The following is an 18,111-nucleotide window of genomic DNA, read 5'->3' on the forward strand; positions in this document are numbered from 1 at the left end:
GTAGTTATTAAATACTATAGAACAATTAGTTACATTCCATGTTCTTACAGAATATGAAATTGTATATACACTAAGATAGGCTTATATAAATTTCAGAAACACATTTTGTTCACAAAAGTGTAAATGTGTAAAATGTGTAAAAATATAAAGCATGTAGTGGGACACACTACAAAGTATTGGTAATTTCTGCTTTTGGGGATAGTGTGGGGAGGAAGAAATGGTACTGAGAACAATGAAACAATGCAACTTAAACATCGAGATTACATTTCCATCAAAGATGTCTTGGCACATCAAGCAAAAACCAAGCAGGAATGTGTTAATTCGGGCTTAGGGGTACTTATGAAATCCTTCATAAGTATTTATTATGTATTCTCTACTACTATTTAAGTTTTTAAATACACAAGTGATGAAAGAATGATTGACTTCCAATAAGCTGGCATCTCAACAAAACTTTCATTCCACAGGCTTTCAAGATATTTCATTTTATAAAGAATATTGAAACAAAACAAAGTGTTATTTTCAAAAAGCCATGTGATCAGAAGAAATCCTGCTTTTGTATTAAATTTATGATAAAAAAAGCACCTAACTATAGCCAACCAATATAAAAATATGAATTGTTTGATGATCCCTGGTTATTAGCAAAAATAGCATCCACTTTCCAGTGCATTCTGCATGATAGCAGGGCTGTTGACATTTGTTTACTGTCTCTCTCTCCAGTGGACTTCTGCTCAGTGAGAGCAGGAGTCACAGCTAACCATGGAGACCAGCCGGGGGATTCCGTAAGTGTCCTTACTGATTACAGTCTGAAACAAAGCACCCTTGTTCCTTGAGCCCCCTTTCACAGTCCCGGCAGAGCCCACGCACCAATAGCATTGTTCACGGTATATTCTGCCTTGAAGAAATCTTGACTCTGCTTCTGCTTCATCTTTCCAGCTTCTGAGACCGCTACAGTTGAGAGAAAAATAGTAAGTCAGGTACAAATGCAAATGTTAAAAAGGAGTTTTCAACTAAATATTCAAATAGTTCCTTGATTATACCAAAGCCTCATGGTAAACGTTTATACAAAGAATTTCTTACAAAGTATTATATTTAAGTTATAAATTATAAAGTGCTACAAACTGTAGACTCTTGACAGCTTCCTCTAGCTTCTTAAAAAGTATTTGCTGGATATTCTTTTCCTTCAATAATACAACTTGGATCCAAAAGTTCACCTTGTACACACAGTGTATTACATCTAGTTAAGGAGTTCTGCCATCTACTTCATCCCAAAGCATGGCTGCACATCGACTCCGTGCCACACACTCCCTTGTTGCAGACAACAAGGCAGCCATTGAAGGTAGCCGTCCTGCAGTTCGAAGGAATGAGAAGACACACTACTACAACCACTCCCATGGTAATATACTCTTTGAGCTATGCCCACAATAAAAATGGATATTGTGGGAATGGGCACAGGAGAGCAGTAACTACAATGTGGCTACAAACAAGGTGAGAGTGAGCCAAGTTTGAACAGACAGGTCGGGATTTCCGACAAAACAGCAGGGTGCAGTTTTAAGCAGAGCAAGCAGTACCTACACAGACACTCAGGCAAGATAATGAAGTTCTTCACAGACGTTTGGAAGCCTGCTCAGACATGTCTCTGCTTTACCGGGAAGAGTCATAGAAGAGCACTGACTACCTAGATTTTTAGGGTAACTCTTTAGAATTCTGATTTATATTCTTTGAAACCTTTCCAAATGTTGACTGATTTTTCCAGTTTTTAAAAGAAAAATCTGATAATGTTTTCATTCCAAAGTTTTCACTGTACATGCTAGAAATGTTATCAATGCTCTTACCAGTTCTCAAGGGAAAAGAATGCAAGTTGTACTGGCTTTGAAAAAAAAATTTTTTAAACCCTAAAACCTTACTAGATTTTCCTTGTAATCACCTTTTCAATTAGTGAAAGCAATTGTAAATTTGTGTAAATTAAATAGCATTCATAATACCAATTGTTTTTAATTTGGTGGCACTGTCAGGCAAGTGCGGCACTGCCGAACACAAGGTCAGCAATTCAAACCCATCAGACACTTTTCAGGACAAAGATGAGGCTTATTAGCTACCATGAAGATGTACAGTCTTGGAAACCCTATATAGGGCTGCTATAAATTGGAATCAACTCAGTGGCAGCGGGTTTGGTTGGGCCAAACTCCAAAGCCAATCTCACCGCTATCGAGTGGGTTTCCAAAAGTACAGCTGTTTACAGGTGTAGAAAGCCCAGTCTTTCTCTATTGGAGCTGCTGGCAATTTCCTACTGGCGACCTTGCAGATCATAGCCCCATGTGTAACCACTGCAGTGCCTACTTATTGCCTTGAACTTCGATATGTAAGATCTCCTTGAATTAGATTCCATTGCTTTATAAATCTAAACAAGAATAATTCTAAAGTTAAAACCTTATTTTTAACGGCAGTATAAAATTAGACCTGTATGGAAAAATAGCTCCAGCTAAGTCCTGTCTGCATAATCTCTGCCTCTTTGAAAACTAACAAGACCCTTTCTTCAACTGTCTTCACCCTAAAGATTAATTCAAGGCAGAAAACCATGCTTTGAAAAAATTCTACTTGTGAGCAAAAAATAAATTCAAAAGCAATTCTGTTAATTCAGTCTAAGTAATCAGTTTCTATGAAACTACAATTTCTAAACTCAATAATTTACGAGTTGTTGCATATCATCCTGAACCAGGAAGATTTTTTCTTCCTAGTCCAACGGTAACATTTTATATAGACTTGTAAATTTAGTGAACAAATTCAACACAGATTGCTGTTTTAGTACTCTATAAAAAAGAGAGGCCAAATATAAAATGAAAATACAAGGAAAAAATTATCCTGAGACCTAATCAATTATACAACAAACAAAATACAAACTCTGAAAACTGTTTTTCCATGTACAAAGTACAATCAGTGGTAACAACAATAAGCATGATTTTGATTCTGAAAACATTATTTCTCTTTTGTTTTTAACATATAGACAGTTTTCCCCCGTTAGACACATTTGAAAGATAAAAGCTACTCTTTTTATAATGCTACAGGACTACTTTCTTCAAAAAGTTATAAAAGAATTAGTTGAATCCTCACATTTAAAATTATTCCCCCCAAATGGGAATTCAAAGTGAGTATGCACCAAAGGAGTCCTGCTGACACATTGGGCTAAGCAGTGGGCTGCTAACTGCAAGGTCAATGGTTCAAACTCACCAGCTGCTCTGCAGCAGAAATATGAGGCTGCCTGTCCTTGTGAATATTTACAGTCTTGGAAACTCTACTCTGTCCTAGGGGGTCATTAGGAGTTGCTTTTGATTCAACAGAGTTTAATTCTTGTTTGGGATGTTAAGCACCCACCAAACCAAATTCGCTGCCATTGAGTCAATGCCGATTCATAGTGACCCCCCTGAATTAGATTCCTAGATTAGAATTAGGTTTCTGAGACTGGAACTGTTTACGGGAGTAGAAAGCCCAGTCTTGGTCCCACAGAGCTGCTAGTGGTTTTGAACTGCTGACCCTATGGATATCAGCTCAATGTTTGACCACTACACCACCAGGGTTCCTTTTGAGCACCAAAGATAGAAATTTAATTAAGGCATAATCCTTGCTCGTAAGGAGATTTTGGCACGTAAATATAAGTATATAAAAACTGCTACACACATTCACAGAGAGAGGCGCCCGGATCTGGCGGTGTGGAGGGGGACAGTCCCCCTCCCTCTCCTTGGGAGAGACAAGATATCAGAGGACATGTGAGCTGAACCTTAGAAGATAACAAAGAGCTCAACAGTGCACGGAAGAAAAATCACAAAGAGAAAGCACACCAGTCATGGGAATATATGAGAACAGGTCAGATTTGGAAAATGTCAGTCATTCAACGTAGCCCAAGTGCAGCTTTGTGATCAGCAGAACTTGCTTACCATGGCTATTGAATCGGATCCGATTCATAGCGACCCAGTACAGGGTTCCGGAGGCTGTAAATCTTCATGGGAGCAGATAGCCTCATCTTTTTACTGCGGATCAGCTGGTGGGTTTGAACTGCCGACCCTGTGATTAGCAGTCCAGTGCTCAATGAACAGTGCCACTAAAGTTCGTTTCATATCATCTTTTCTACATAAAATTCAGTGGACTCACATACTATTCCCAGATATTTAATTAAAGATAATTCAAGAAAAGAAACAAGATAGATATATCTCAAAAGTATACTACCATATATACTCGCATATAAGCTGAGTTTTCCAGCACATTTTTAATGCAGATTTTTGTGGTAAGATTAGGTGCCTCGGCTGATTTTTCAGACCGGCTTATACTCGAGTATATACAGTATGTAGATTTTTTTTCAAAAATTGGTATTTCCTTCATTTATCAACTGTTAACTATGAAAGGTAAATCTTTAAATTTATTTTTTCTCAAAAAGTCTAAAAAGGAAAAGTAAATTACAGAGTACCACAAAAATTCTGCTAATGCTTTATCAGATCTACTGGGGACGGGACAGAGAACACCGTTTAGATGAGGCGAACATTTTTTACCTTTGATATCACCACCAGCACAGAAAGCCTTCTCTCCAGCTCCCTTTATAATGATCAGGAAAGTTTCTGGATCTTGCTCCCACTTCTACACCCAAATGTAAAAGAAGACAGTATCAGCATATTGCAAATTGCTGTTAGCTGACATCAAGTCAGCCTGCAATTCATGATGACACCCTATAAAATAAAATCAGACTACTGAGATCCACAGGGTTTCTTCCCTGGCTGATTTTTTCAGAAATAGATACTTTCTTCTCATATTTATAAATATCAATGCATTAAAAATACATGCATGTATGTGTCAACATGGGTATTCTTTTGTAAAGTACATCCATCCAGAAGGAGGAGTTCCAACTTTTTTTTTTCTGTCAAAATGAGACATTATTCTATGAAAGTTGCTAGAAGTGTTTAAGGGAAAAGAGATTTGATGATCCAAACTGTATGATGGCATCTTTGCCCACTAACCTTTAGAACAAAGTGAATAAATATGATCTTAATAAAATTATGTTACATAAACTTGTCAATCTGGTGAACAAATCAGCCTCCAAATGGTTGACAGAGCACTACAACCTTTCTACTGTGATAGCACAGGGCTCTATGTACTTATACATGTTATTTATTTATTTTACTTATACATTTTAAAGGCATGATAATGAAACTTGAGCAAATCTGCAAATGATTTGAGGTTAGAAAGGGCTGCTAATAAATAGCATGTAGGAATCAAAATCCAATAAGAATGCAAACTGATAGAACAAATGATCAAAAGACTAAACAGAAACAGAGGGCTCTATAATTCTACACTCAAGAACAAAATGTAGACACACAAAGCGATACAGCTCAACAGATCTAGTGAATGGGAAGGTCAATGTCACGCCGAAGTGCATCGACAGTGAGGTGGTCATCACCTAACAGAAGCTTCTGCTCTCCTCCATATTAGACCAAGTCTCACCTGGGAGACTTCACGTATCAACGTCCTGGTTGAAGCAAATGGTTAATACAACTTCCAATCAAAATATTAGTGGTTCAAGTTCACTGGCTTTTTTACCAGGAAGGAAAGGCCTAGGAACCTACTTCCAAAAAAACACTGAAAATCCTGTGGAGCATTTATACTGGACACACAAGGTTGCTGTGAGTCAGGTGTTGAGTTTGTCTGCCTCACACTGCAGTCCCCATCAGGGACGCCAGAATGGAAGGGTCATCAAATACATTAAGGAACGGGTGGGTGGTGGTGGATGAACCAGGACTGTTCACACTGGCAGAGCACATTCAGTGCTGGCTATAGAACATCATCTCCATTTTACAGATGCGGAAAGTGAGGCACAGAGTAATTCTCTTTTCCAACTTGCACAGATAGTCAATAGAAATCTGAGCTTCACACACAAATAATCTGTCGTAAGTCCTAAGTTTTCCAAAAGCATCAGAGCTTCTCAAAGACAGGAGAAAAGCTGAAAACTTCCCACAGTTGTCTTTCAAATCATAACGGCCACAAAGGGAAGCAAACTGGACATGTCCCATTGTGCGCCACGAAGGAGAAGCGGTAGCGTTGCTTTCAAGATCAAAAAACTGGGGGCAGCCCGGGACCTCGTGGGAAGCAAGCTGTACAGGTTTTGAATCTCCAGCCACAAGAGAGAGAATCTCTGGGACGAAGGAAGAGGAGGTGCCTGGTTTGGGGATTATTGCATCATGAGAGACAGAGCTCTCTGAACAAAGTTGGAGCGGATCTAGTAAAATCAAAGATAGAACACCTCTGCTTCTGACAGTGCCCTAAAGACCAAAAAAATGATCAACGCACAGAAATCCGTGACACTCAGCGACGTGGTTATAAAGTTCACCTGGGAGGAGTGGCAACTGCTGGACTCTGCTCAGAAGACCCTATATCAGGATGTGATGTTGGAGACCCACCGCCACCTGGTTTCCATTGGTTATGAAGTTAGCAAACCTGATGCGTTTTCTTGGATGGAACGAGGAGAACCACCAGGATTCGTATTAGAAAAAAGCTGTGGTGGGATGTGTTCAGAAATCTGGAAAGCTGATGAACATTCGCTTGAGTGCTCACAAAAAGAAAGAAGACTGGAGAGAATGGGACAGTGCTATGATTTTCATGTGTTGGAAAATGTTCATCAGCACAAAAATAATTTTCTTACTATGGAAAATCATGGGATATCTGACCTACATGAAAAAGCTGTGAAATCAATGTTAACTGTACCAAGAGCCAACCAGAGCAGAAGCAATAAAATAAAGAAGTCTATTGTGCTTACTGGAGGTGAGAAGACTTTTCTCTGTGCTGACCAAGAGCAATTTTGTACTGACATGGAATTCTCTGAGCGTAAAAAATCTGATCGCCTTAAATCACGATACATTCAGCTTCAGAAAAAGAACATCGGTCCCACCACTCAACAGCGAATTCATAGAAGAGAGAATCGCCATGTGTGCAGTTACTGTGGAAAAGGCTATGTACAGAAGAGAGACCTCAATATCCATGAGCGAATCCATACAGGTGAAAAACCCTATATGTGTGGTCAGTGTGATAAAGGCTTCGCCAGTAAAGATGTTCTCAATGCTCATCAGTGGATTCATAGTCAAGAGAAACCCCATACATGCACTGATTGTGGAAAAGGCTTCATAGGGAAGAGAATGCTTCTTCTCCATCAGCGAACTCATACTGGTGAGAAACCCTATACATGTAATCAATGTGGAAAAGGGTTCACCCAAAATTTCTATCTCACTGTACATCAAAGAGCTCATACTGGTGAGACACCCTATGTATGCAGTGAGTGTGGGAAAGGCTTTACCAGAAACACTACTCTCAGGACTCATAAGCTAACTCATATTGCACAGAAACCCCATATATGTACTGATTGTGGAAAAGGTTTCACAGAGAAGAGCAGTCTTACCGTACATCAACGCATTCATACTGAAATGGATCCCAATACTTCTAATCCTGAACCAAAACAAACACGCAGGTCATATGAAGCTGGTTTCAAACTTAAAGTTGTGTCAAGAGCAGAAGAAAGCAATAACAGTATTGCAAGTAGGGAATTTTGTGTTGATGTAAAACAAGTGAGGGAGTGGCGGAAAATGAAAGCTGACTTGGAAAAGATTCCAAAGGCAAAAAGAGCTCGACGTGGTTTAACGACTTCATATGGGGCTCTAGAGAGTGAATTGCATAGATGGGTTATGGAGTGTCGTCAAAATGGTTACTGCATAACACGCATGGGAATTCGCTTACATGCCCTTCAAATGGCTAAAGACAAAAAATTACAAGTGCCAGGCATTGAAAATTTTGTTGCATCAGCAGGATGGTGTACCCGTTTCATGAATAGGTTTGCCCTATGTTTGCGGCAAAGAACAAAGATTTCACAGAAGTTGCCAAAAGACCTTGATGCAAAAGTGATGTCATTCCATTCGTTCATCCTAAAACGAAGGATCCATAACTAGGACTTCAGAGATATTGGCAATATGGATGAAACACCCATGACCTTTGATCTTCCAAGCAACAGAACTGTGGCAAGTTTGGGAGACAAAACTATTTTACTCAGTACCACAGGGAATGAAAAAAACCATTTCACAGGTGTTCTGTCATGGCTAATGGAACTAATTTGCGACCTGTCATTATTTTTAAAAGAAAGATGTAAAAATAAGAATGGAATTCTTGTGGGACAGCCTATCTACAGAAAGGAATCAAGTGGCAACATAGGATTTGTACAGCACAGAAGCCGTATCAATATGGTGAATGGTGCAGTCCTTATGAATCCAGTGACGGTGGTTGTGCCTCCAGGTTCCAGTTGCATTTTGTTTTATAGTCCACAAAGCCCATGGGACAAACTGATACTTTAATGGGACAAGAGAGTTGAGAAAAATATCCACTTCGTATAGCAAAAAAGTTTATCCTGCAGGAAATCATGAATACGGAGATTGTGGAATCCTAATTAATATAGACGAATCTGATTTTAACCCAAATGCATATATAAATGGATCGCTGTGTTGTATCAATAAGTGAGTGAAAATCTGAGTTCATGTCATAGACAAAATAAGTAATGTAAATTTTAAAATAAAAATGGGTAATTGGTATCTGGAAAAAAAAAAAAAAAACTAAGAAGAGAGGCAGAAAACAAGCAGAAACTGCAGGGTTATGTACAAGTGTCCCATGAACTCCGTCCCGCACAGAGCTGAAGGATCACCGCTTAGGAAAGCACAGAGGGCCCAACCCAGCAGAGCCCGGGCACCGAGCCTGCACAGTCCACTGATTCTTTGGGAAAGAGGAACAGAAATCTCCTATTAAGATATACTTTTTTAAAAAAACATAAAGAAAGTTACAAACCTTTAATTGTGGATAAATCCGCTGAACCATATTCAGAGACAGTGCGTTCAGGAACTTGGGTCTGTTGAGCGTAATCACTCCTGCACAACCTTTTCTTTCCATCAGCACCTCTTCTACTGCATCGGTGTGTTTGAACATTCCCTGGGGAAAGCCAAGAATAACGTGATAAACACCACGACGTTTCTGGTACACGCCAACATCCAAAGCTCTACAAGGCATTGCTACCATATTGAAGCTGTGCAGTCCTGCACCACCCTCCCAATTATTTCTGTGCTTGAGCCCATTGTTGAAGCCACTGTGTCAATCCATCTCCATGCGGGCCTTCCTCTGCCACTGCCCCTCCCCCTTAACCAGCATGATGCACTTCTCCAGGGATGGAGTCTTGCCATCCTTGCCTCCAAGTTTTATTGCTGGGTGTCACCAAGTAAGTCAGCTCCTATTCACAGCAACCAGGTGTACAGCAGAATGAAACTGCTTGGTTCTACAACATCTTCACAACTGTCAAGTTTGAGCCCATTCTTGCAGGCACTGCATCAGCCCATCTGTTCTCAACCTGTGGGTCCCGACCACTTTGGGGGGTCGAACGACCTTTCACAGGGGTCACCTGATTCATAACAGTACCAAAATAACAGTTATGAAGTAGCAATGAAAACAATTTTATGGCTGGGGGGTCACCACCACATAAGGAACTGTATGAAAGGGTTACGCCATTAGGAAGGTTGGGAACCACTGGTCTAGACAAAGCATGATGTCCTTTCCTTTTTCAGGGACTGGTACGGTGCCTCCTGATAACAGGGGCAAGATACATGAGATGATCTTGCCATTCTTGCTTCCAAGGGGCTTTCTGGTTGCCTTTGCTCCAAAACATTTCTTTGTTCCCCTGGTGGTCCATGGTACTTCCAATATTCTTAACCAGCACCATAATTCAAACACACCAATTCTGCAATTCCCCTTACCTTCCAGCTTTCACATGCATTCAAAGTACTTAAAAATGCCAAGGCTTGGGCCAAGCGCACCTTAACACTTTAAATAGGCCTTGTGCGCATTTGCCCAATGCTATGTTGATTTCTTTTTTTTTAATTAGTTTATTTGTAACAATTTCAGAGACAAATCACATACCATACATTTCAATAGTTCATTCACATTCATAAGCGTTACGCATCATCATCACAAACAATTCCAGGGCATTTCTTCTTCCCTGTACTTATGGTTATTAGCTCCCCATTTCCTGCTAGCCTCCCGTTAAGTCCCTTTGAATCTGCTGATCCAGTTGTCTCAATAGGTTTACCTCATCTGGGTTTCATACACAGAGAATCGTACAAAATCACGACAAAAAAAGGACCCAACAATAGTGCCACAATGAAACAAAGGAACACTTCAATTGGCAATGAAGCAGAAAAAGTATTAAAAAACCGGAGCAATTATACAGTGAGTCAAGAGAGTGATCAATGTCATTCTGATCTAACTACAATTGCAGTGATCCACCTGACAGTGTGTTCTGTCTGGTCCTTAGAGGGGATTGATTCATCATCTGAGGAGTAATTCTGCAAATGGGTTTTGGGTTTTCACTATCATCCGCAGGCTTCTGCAAACTGGGTGTTAAAAATGTAAGCGCTAATAGCATTCCCGCCTCCAGATTCAATATGTTGATTTCTTGAGTGCGGCTTCCATGAATTGGTCCATTTGTGAGGTTTTTTGTTTTGAACTGCAATCCGTATGGAAAGCAACCACAATCCATTGAAGACTTCTATCTAACTGCCTCAATGAACAACTGCCTCCCTCACCATGAGACCAAGTGATCTGTGGTGTCTGGTACTGGGCTTTTCTATTAGATTCCGTAGAAGAACCCTGATCAAAAGGGAACAAGTGAAAAAGAAAATTTCAAACTTGCATGGACTCTAGACTTTCTGGAGGATGGAGGCTAGCTACAGAGACCCCTAAAATTATTACCCTCAGATAATCTTTAACCTAAATGAAAAATATTCCCTGGTGGGAGGGGGGAAGGGAGGGAAAAAAGAGGAGCTGATACCAAGGGCTCAAACAGAAAGTAAATGTTTAGAAAAGAATGATGGCAACATATGTACAAATATGCTTGATACAATTGACGTACGGATTGTTATGAGAGCAGTAAGAGCCCTCAATAAAATGATCTTTTAATAAAATATATATACCGTACATAATTGAGTATAAGCCGAGTTTTTTAGCACACTTTTAATGCAGTTTTTGGGGTAAAATTAGGTGCCTCAGCGGGTATTCAGGTCGGTTTATACTCGAGTGTATATGGCGTATATATATCCCCTGAAGTGTTCTGCAAACAAAACAGTACTGTAGCTTATCTGGTTCAAAGGAAAAAAAAGTCTGTCTTGAGCATTATGCTCATTTAAGAACTATCTATAGATAAATTAACAACAGCAACCAAAATATCAGACAGGTATCTTATGGGTCACTGAGCTTACATTAATGGAGATGGAACAACTCAGAGGAGGAGGGCAGGAATGGCTGCATATGTGGTGTTTTTGTGTGTGTGATTACACAACTCATTTTATTTTATTTTTTTAATTATTTTATTGGGGGCTCGCTCATCATCCTCAAAACATTTGCCTTCTACTTTAGCCCTTAATATCAGTTGCTCATTTTCCCCCTCTCCCCACTTCCCCCTCCCTCCTGAACCCTTCATAAGTTACACTGACTTCTCACTCCGCCCTCTTCTCTACTGTCCATCCCCCAGGGAGGAGGCAATACTTAGATTCTTATAATCAGTTCCCGCTTTCTACCCCACATTCCCTTCACCCTCCAGGCATCGCCCCTCTCACCACTGGTCCTGAAGGAGTCATCTATCCTGGATTCCCTGTGTTTCAAGTTGCTATCTGTACCAATGTACATCCTCTGGTCTAGCCAGATTTGTAAGGCAGAATTGGGATCATGATATTGGGGGGGAGGAAGCATTAAAGAACTAGAGGAAAGTTATATGTTTCATCGTTGCTACCCTGCACCCTAATTAGCTCATCTCCTCCCCACAACCCCTCAGCAGGGGGGTGTTCTGTTGCCAACCGATGGACTCTGAGCCTCCACTCTGCAATCACCCACCTTTACAATGACATGATTTCTTGTTCCTTGATGCCTGACACCTGATCCCTTCGACAGCTCATGGTCACACACGCTGGTGTGCTTCTTCCATGTGGGCTTGGTTGCTTTTGAGCTAGTTGGCCGCTTGTTTATCTTCAAGCTTTTAAGACCCCAGACGCTATATCTTTTGGTAGCCGGGCACCATCAGCTTTCTTCACTACCTTTGCTTATGCACATGTTTGTCTTCAGTGATCATATCAGGAAGGTGGGCACACACTGATCTGATTTTTAGTTCTTTGATGTCTGATAACTGGTCCCTTCTGCACCTCGTGGTCAGACAGTCTGGTATGCTTCTTCCATGTGGACTTTGATGCTTCTCAGCTTGCCGCTTGTTTATCTTCAAGCCTTTAAGACCCCAGATATGTCGTGTTTTATCTCTTGCCTATAGCTATAGCTTCCTATCTAGTCCAGAGTGGGAAGTGGCACTGGGGTCATGATAGTGGGATCTATGCATTATAACAAGAGTTGTAAGAGCCCCAATAAAATGATCTAAAACTTAAAAATGACTGTATAACTCCCAAAATGTAAACAAATCGCAGAATTGTACATGTAAAAACTATTAAATTGGTGCGTGTTTTGCTTGAGTAGTCTCAATGTCTCTCTATATAAATGTCTATACACAGAGATATGTCTATGTGCGTGTATATATATAAAGTATAAATTTAATTCAAGATGCATCCATAGTTAAACTGTGCAGTTATGAAAACGTGCTTTGGATTTTTAATGGTGCTAAAAATGGTGTGGAGGCTACATCTGACCTCCTCTAGCCTCAGCAGGGAGAAGAACCCATGTCCACACCAGCGTAAGGCTGACAGCCACCATCCTCCATCTTTCTTCGACTACTCTGACACCAGCTGTTCCTTCTCCTGACACTCTCCTTTTCTGCGAGTTCATAACCCCTTGCAATAGCCACATAGAATCCATAGACAATGCTCACAATTTTGGGGATTTATGAGAGAAGTTAACAAGTTACCATAAGGCAAGATCAGAAAATATTAAGGATATACAATTTTTTGCCCACAGCGTGGCTTCTCCTCAGCCACCAGCCAAGTGTCTCTCTCTTTGGTCCTTTGGCCTCTATGGGCCAGGAAGCCATGAGGGCCCATATGAAATAAATGAGACATCCTCCAAGACGTTTTTATTGGATAAAAAGTCAGTATAATTACCATACTTCTTATTTGGTCTGTTTACCATATTTTATTGGTATATATTTCTAGGTTTACTATATTATTTCTTAATGCAAGGAACTTTGCTGTTCAAAATGAAACCTCAAAGTGCTTAATTAAGTGTATACACAAAGCTAGCACTTAAACAGGCTCTATTCAAACGGCATAGATTATAGATCAGTTGATATTGACTCTAGGCCATCATCTGTCCATACAGGGTAAGAATTGGTTGCTATCATGAAAGCAATAGGTACAATATTAATGCGTGTGGTCCAACCAATACCTTCAGAATACACTGAACTGCTTTTGGGTAGGGAAGAGAAGTTTTTCAATCCAGGTCAAAATCACATGGAAAAAACACACTTTTATATATTAGGTTAAAATGTGACTTAATATTTCAAGTACCCCATAGAACATTATGGGGAATCCTTCCATGGATATTTCTGTAGTAAGAATATCTCCAAATCAGTGTGTGGATAGAAAGGAAGCCTCATTAATAAGTACCAGCTTTCATAAAGCTTGAAATCCCCATCTGCAGAAGTGAGGACCATACGCTTGGCATCCTTGATGGGTTCAATTCCTCACCTAGATTTTGGAAATGTCACTAGGATGTCACAATATTATTACAAAGCAATCCTATCCATTTTTCCTACGCCTGCCTGCAATACTGCCACCAATGGCCTATTTCCAGCACTCCACTATGAAAAATAAAAAGTTCTCTCCCCCACTGGGTTTATTGGCTCTTAGAGCAGAATTGGCCCTGGTGGTGTGCTGGGGTAAGTGTTGGCTGCTAATCAAAACGTCAGTGGTTCAAAGCCAGCAGCCAGTGCTCCACAGGACAAAGATGAGGCCATCTGCTTCCATAAAGATTGCTAGTCTTGGAAACAGTGGCGCAGTTCCACTCTGTCTATAAGGCCATGGTGCGTCAGGATCCACTCAACAGCAGTGGATTTGGTTTTTGGTTTATAGTAGGATCACAAAAGAACTGCTTAGAGGACAGCCTTTCTATCATCCCTGAAGCACATGTACAAACCAACAAGAGGCCCCTAAACTGTCCAGCCCTCAGGCCCTGAAAGAGTTCATTTCTCTCTTCCCTCAAAGTGGTTTCGGCCACAGGTCCCAGGTCCCAAGCCCCACACAATCAGGATTCTGTCATGTCATCCTATTCCATCTGTATACATGTCTGAACATGAATTGTTGACACTGCTCCAAGTTCTTTTCCCAGGAAAACTCCTTAGTCCCATGTCCGTCAAGTGATTAAAACAAATAATAGTAAGAAGTCTTTACACCCTCATTTCCACTTAGATTTAGCTGGGACAGATTCTGCAGTAGTTATTGAATACCCACTGTCAATAGTTAAGAAATTAAGCCTTTGGAGCCACGTTCCCTTGGTTCAAATCCAACCAGATTGAAGATCTATGACCTTGGCCACCACCTCATGCCACTTACTAGAAGACAGATGTGCCAAGACTTTAAATTATGAACCATATGTAACAAACACCTACAAAATCTGCCAGCTCCAAATCTAACTTGTAACATTCAAAGTGACAAATCATAATCTAATAATGCCAATAAAATGAAGTCTAAACTTACCAAATGCTGCAGTATAACTTGAGTCCTTTTAAATGAGTTAAATCTGAAACAAAAAATAAAGAATACAATGAACATAGTAAAGTGAGTAGTCATTTCTCAACTTTCAAATGTGATTTCTTTTTCCCTTTAGCTTCTTCTAAAAGGTTTTATAGCAATAGTGCAAAGCTTGGTCTCTATTCACCTAGAGCAACAGGAGAAATAGGAAGAGAACAGAGAATGTGTGCCTAACTGCCTCTGCGAACCACTGCCTCCTTTGCCGTGAGAGCAGAACTGGGTGGTGGTGGCGCTGCTGCTGCTGTGTGCATGCTGTCACACAGCAACCCCGCATGCAACACAACCACACGCACTGCCCAGCCCTGTGCCACCCTCACATTTGCTCTTATGTTTGAGCCCGCTGATACAGTCACTGTGCCATTCCATCTTGTCAAAGGTCTTTCTCTTCATTGCTGCCCTGGTAATTTTTCAACTTTTGACAGACAAGTGATGGAGCTCGATGGTTGGTGCTCGGCTACTATTACTGAACATTTTCATGAAAAGCTCTAGAGAAGATTCTTGATCAAAGGGGAGAAAATGCAGAACAGAATTGCAAACTTTCATGGACTCCAGCCTTTCTGGAGTCTTGGAGATTGAATGAGCCCCTGGAAGCTACTGTCCTGAGATAATCTTTAAATTTTAAGCCAAAACTATCTTCAGAAGTCTTAAAACCATGTATACGGCACTGACAACATTAAAGTGGCTCGGTGATTCAGAAGAGAAAAGCATGTATAAAGATTATAAAGTTAAATTCCAAAGAAGAATGCAACATCAAGATCGGAGGAAGGCTTATTAACAACCTATGATATGCAGATGACACAGCCATGCTTGATGAAAGTGAGGACTTGAAACCCTGGCTTAGGAAGACCAAGGATCACAGCCTGCATATTGCACCCCAATGTAAAGAAAACCAGCTTGACCAAAGGTAAATAGAGGAAAGATCGAAGTTGTCAAGGATTTTGTCTTGCTTGGGAACCACAATCGACGCTTATGGAAGCAGCAGTCAATAGATCAAATAATGCAGTGCATGGAGTAAGTCTGCTGCTGCACAAGAACCCTTTAAAGAATCAAAAAGCCAGGATATTACTTTGAGGACTAAATTGCACATACTCACACCATGGTATTTTCAATTGCTTCATATTCATGTCAAAGTTGAACACTGAATAAGGGAAACTGAAGTAAAACCGATGCATTGGAATTGTGTGTTAGAGTAAACCAGCCTCTAACAACCAAAAGGTCAGTAGGCGCAATTGTATGTTTATAATATATAAAGATCAGAGTTAAGTCATAGAGGATAGGATAGGAGAGCGAATATAATAAAGGAGTCAGACACAATTTATGGTAGCATCCTCACCACAGCCCCTCTTGATGGTCCATGTGGAAGTGTGAGAAGAGAAGAGAGAACCTTGCCCGTCTTGGGATATTTATAGGGAGCCATAAGACATGCAGTAGCCACATAAGTCACAAGGTGGGAGGGATCTACATAAGGTCCCTGAGCTCACAGGTGTGCAAACCTAATACCTGGAAGGTAGGAGTAGTAACAGACCGTCTGCTTCTACAGGAAGATAAAATCAACCATATGCTCACTTTAAGGCAGCATAGCTGTTCAGGGAGAATCTGTGGGAATATTTCAAGCAGGACCATGTACCTTGGACTTTACCTCTGACTTACCAAAGTACTGGCTTTCTTAGCACGGAATACTAGCTTTCCAGATTCCCTCTGTTATAAGTTGGAAATACAGTCCTCATCATATTTCCCTCGGTGTTAATTCCCCACAATTATGGTGCTGGTGAATAATACTGAAAGTGCTATGGGCTGCCAAAAGACAAGCAAATCTGTCTTACAGGAAGAGAAGCCCGAATGCTCCATAGAGGCAAGGATGGTGACACTTCATCTCACATACTGTGTTGTCAGGAGACACCAGGGCCTGGAGAAGGACTTCATGCTTGGTAAAGAAGGGGAGTAAAAAAGCGGAAGGTCCTGAACCAGATGGACTGACACAGTGGCTGCAACAATAGGCAAATGTCAGAACAATTATGGGACTGGTACAGGATCGAGTGGTGCTTTGTTCCATTGTTCAAAGGGTTGCTATCAATTGGAACCAACTTGATTTCACCTAACAACAACATACAATTAAACATTGTAAATAAAAAATAACAGGCTATTTCTTAAAACTAAATATAATCGGCATGGGTTTAATTGTATTTTAAATTGGCAATGTAATTAGTCTTTATACTCATCTTTGCTATTCAATTTATTCCCCATGAGTATGGCTACTATTAAAGTGAATGTACCAGTTTGATTTACTATAAACTAAAGCAGAGAATGACTGCCCATTGATGTCACTGAGCACATTCGTATCATTTTGCTTTGCTGAGGGAGGGTAGGATGCCCTCTCTGCCCTCATCTGTGTAGCCAGACATTTTTATGATTGAGCATTGTTTGTGCAGGTGGATCCTGCATGAGCTTTAGCAAGCAAATATTACTAAGCAAATTTCAGTTTGTACATACATGGATTATTTAATCCTCTCATTATTATATATTTTTCAAAACCTCAAGGAAGAAAACAGAAGCCTAAAAAGGCTAAGAAACTTCTGATGCTACTAGAAAGGGCAAGGATTCAAATCCAGGCCTCAGTAACACAGGCTAAAATTCATGTTTCTAACCTTCCAGCTACACTGTGCTACACCACTATTAAAATAATTAATGACAGTTTTCACATATTGTGATGTCAAGGACAAAATTAATTGCATTATTTACATGCATTATCTCCATTTTACAAGTGAAGAAACCAAGAGTTAGAAAAGTTACATAATTTTGTTCACAGCAAATAAGTGACTAACCTGGAATTCAAGCCCAGTGTTCTCTCACTCCAAAGACCATATCTCCCAGGCCAATATCATCTATGTACTTTATATACACAAGAAACAATGCTGAGAATGGTTTTTGAAGGATAGTAACAGGTCAGGTATTTCTATCAATAAATGCACTTACTCTGTAAATTCACAGCAAGTAGAGTATATTTCAGGAGGCAATGGGAAATGAGATTTGAGACAAATAGTTATGGCCATTTTTAAAGTTCAAATAAATTTTTTTCTGAAGCATGTTTGATAAAACCCCCAAAAATATATACATAAGACCACTTCTCATTTATCAACACAATTAGGTTCCAAAGACCAAATCATAATGTGAAAATCAGGTATCAAAAAACAAGGCTCCAAGAATCGATGGACCATGAATTGATATGCGTCCACGCATGGTTACAACCCTGGAAGCACTCACTCATCTATGTCAAGTATGCGTCCACGCATGGTTACAACACTGGAAGCACTCACTC

At 40.2% G+C, this 18,111-nt stretch overlaps 1 protein-coding gene across 1 annotated transcript in view; it reads right to left on the reverse strand.

The window, feature by feature from the left end:
* Positions 1–18,111, reverse strand: part of HIBCH (3-hydroxyisobutyryl-CoA hydrolase) — a 58,446-nt gene that overhangs the window by 36,309 nt on the left and 4,026 nt on the right. Inside the window, exons 2-5 of the mRNA XM_045295666.1 lie at positions 14,742–14,784; positions 8,857–8,997; positions 4,539–4,623; positions 865–945 (exon numbers count right to left, since the gene is read on the reverse strand). Coding sequence (XP_045151601.1) covers positions 865–945; positions 4,539–4,623; positions 8,857–8,997; positions 14,742–14,784 — 350 coding nt within the window. The remainder of the gene's footprint in view (positions 1–864; positions 946–4,538; positions 4,624–8,856; positions 8,998–14,741; positions 14,785–18,111) is intronic.

Source organism: Echinops telfairi, unplaced genomic scaffold (assembly GCF_000313985.2).
Source record: "Echinops telfairi isolate 266 unplaced genomic scaffold, ASM31398v2 ScPeMD7_3;HRSCAF=10, whole genome shotgun sequence".
In the NCBI taxonomy this organism is placed as follows: domain Eukaryota; kingdom Metazoa; phylum Chordata; class Mammalia; order Afrosoricida; family Tenrecidae; genus Echinops; species Echinops telfairi.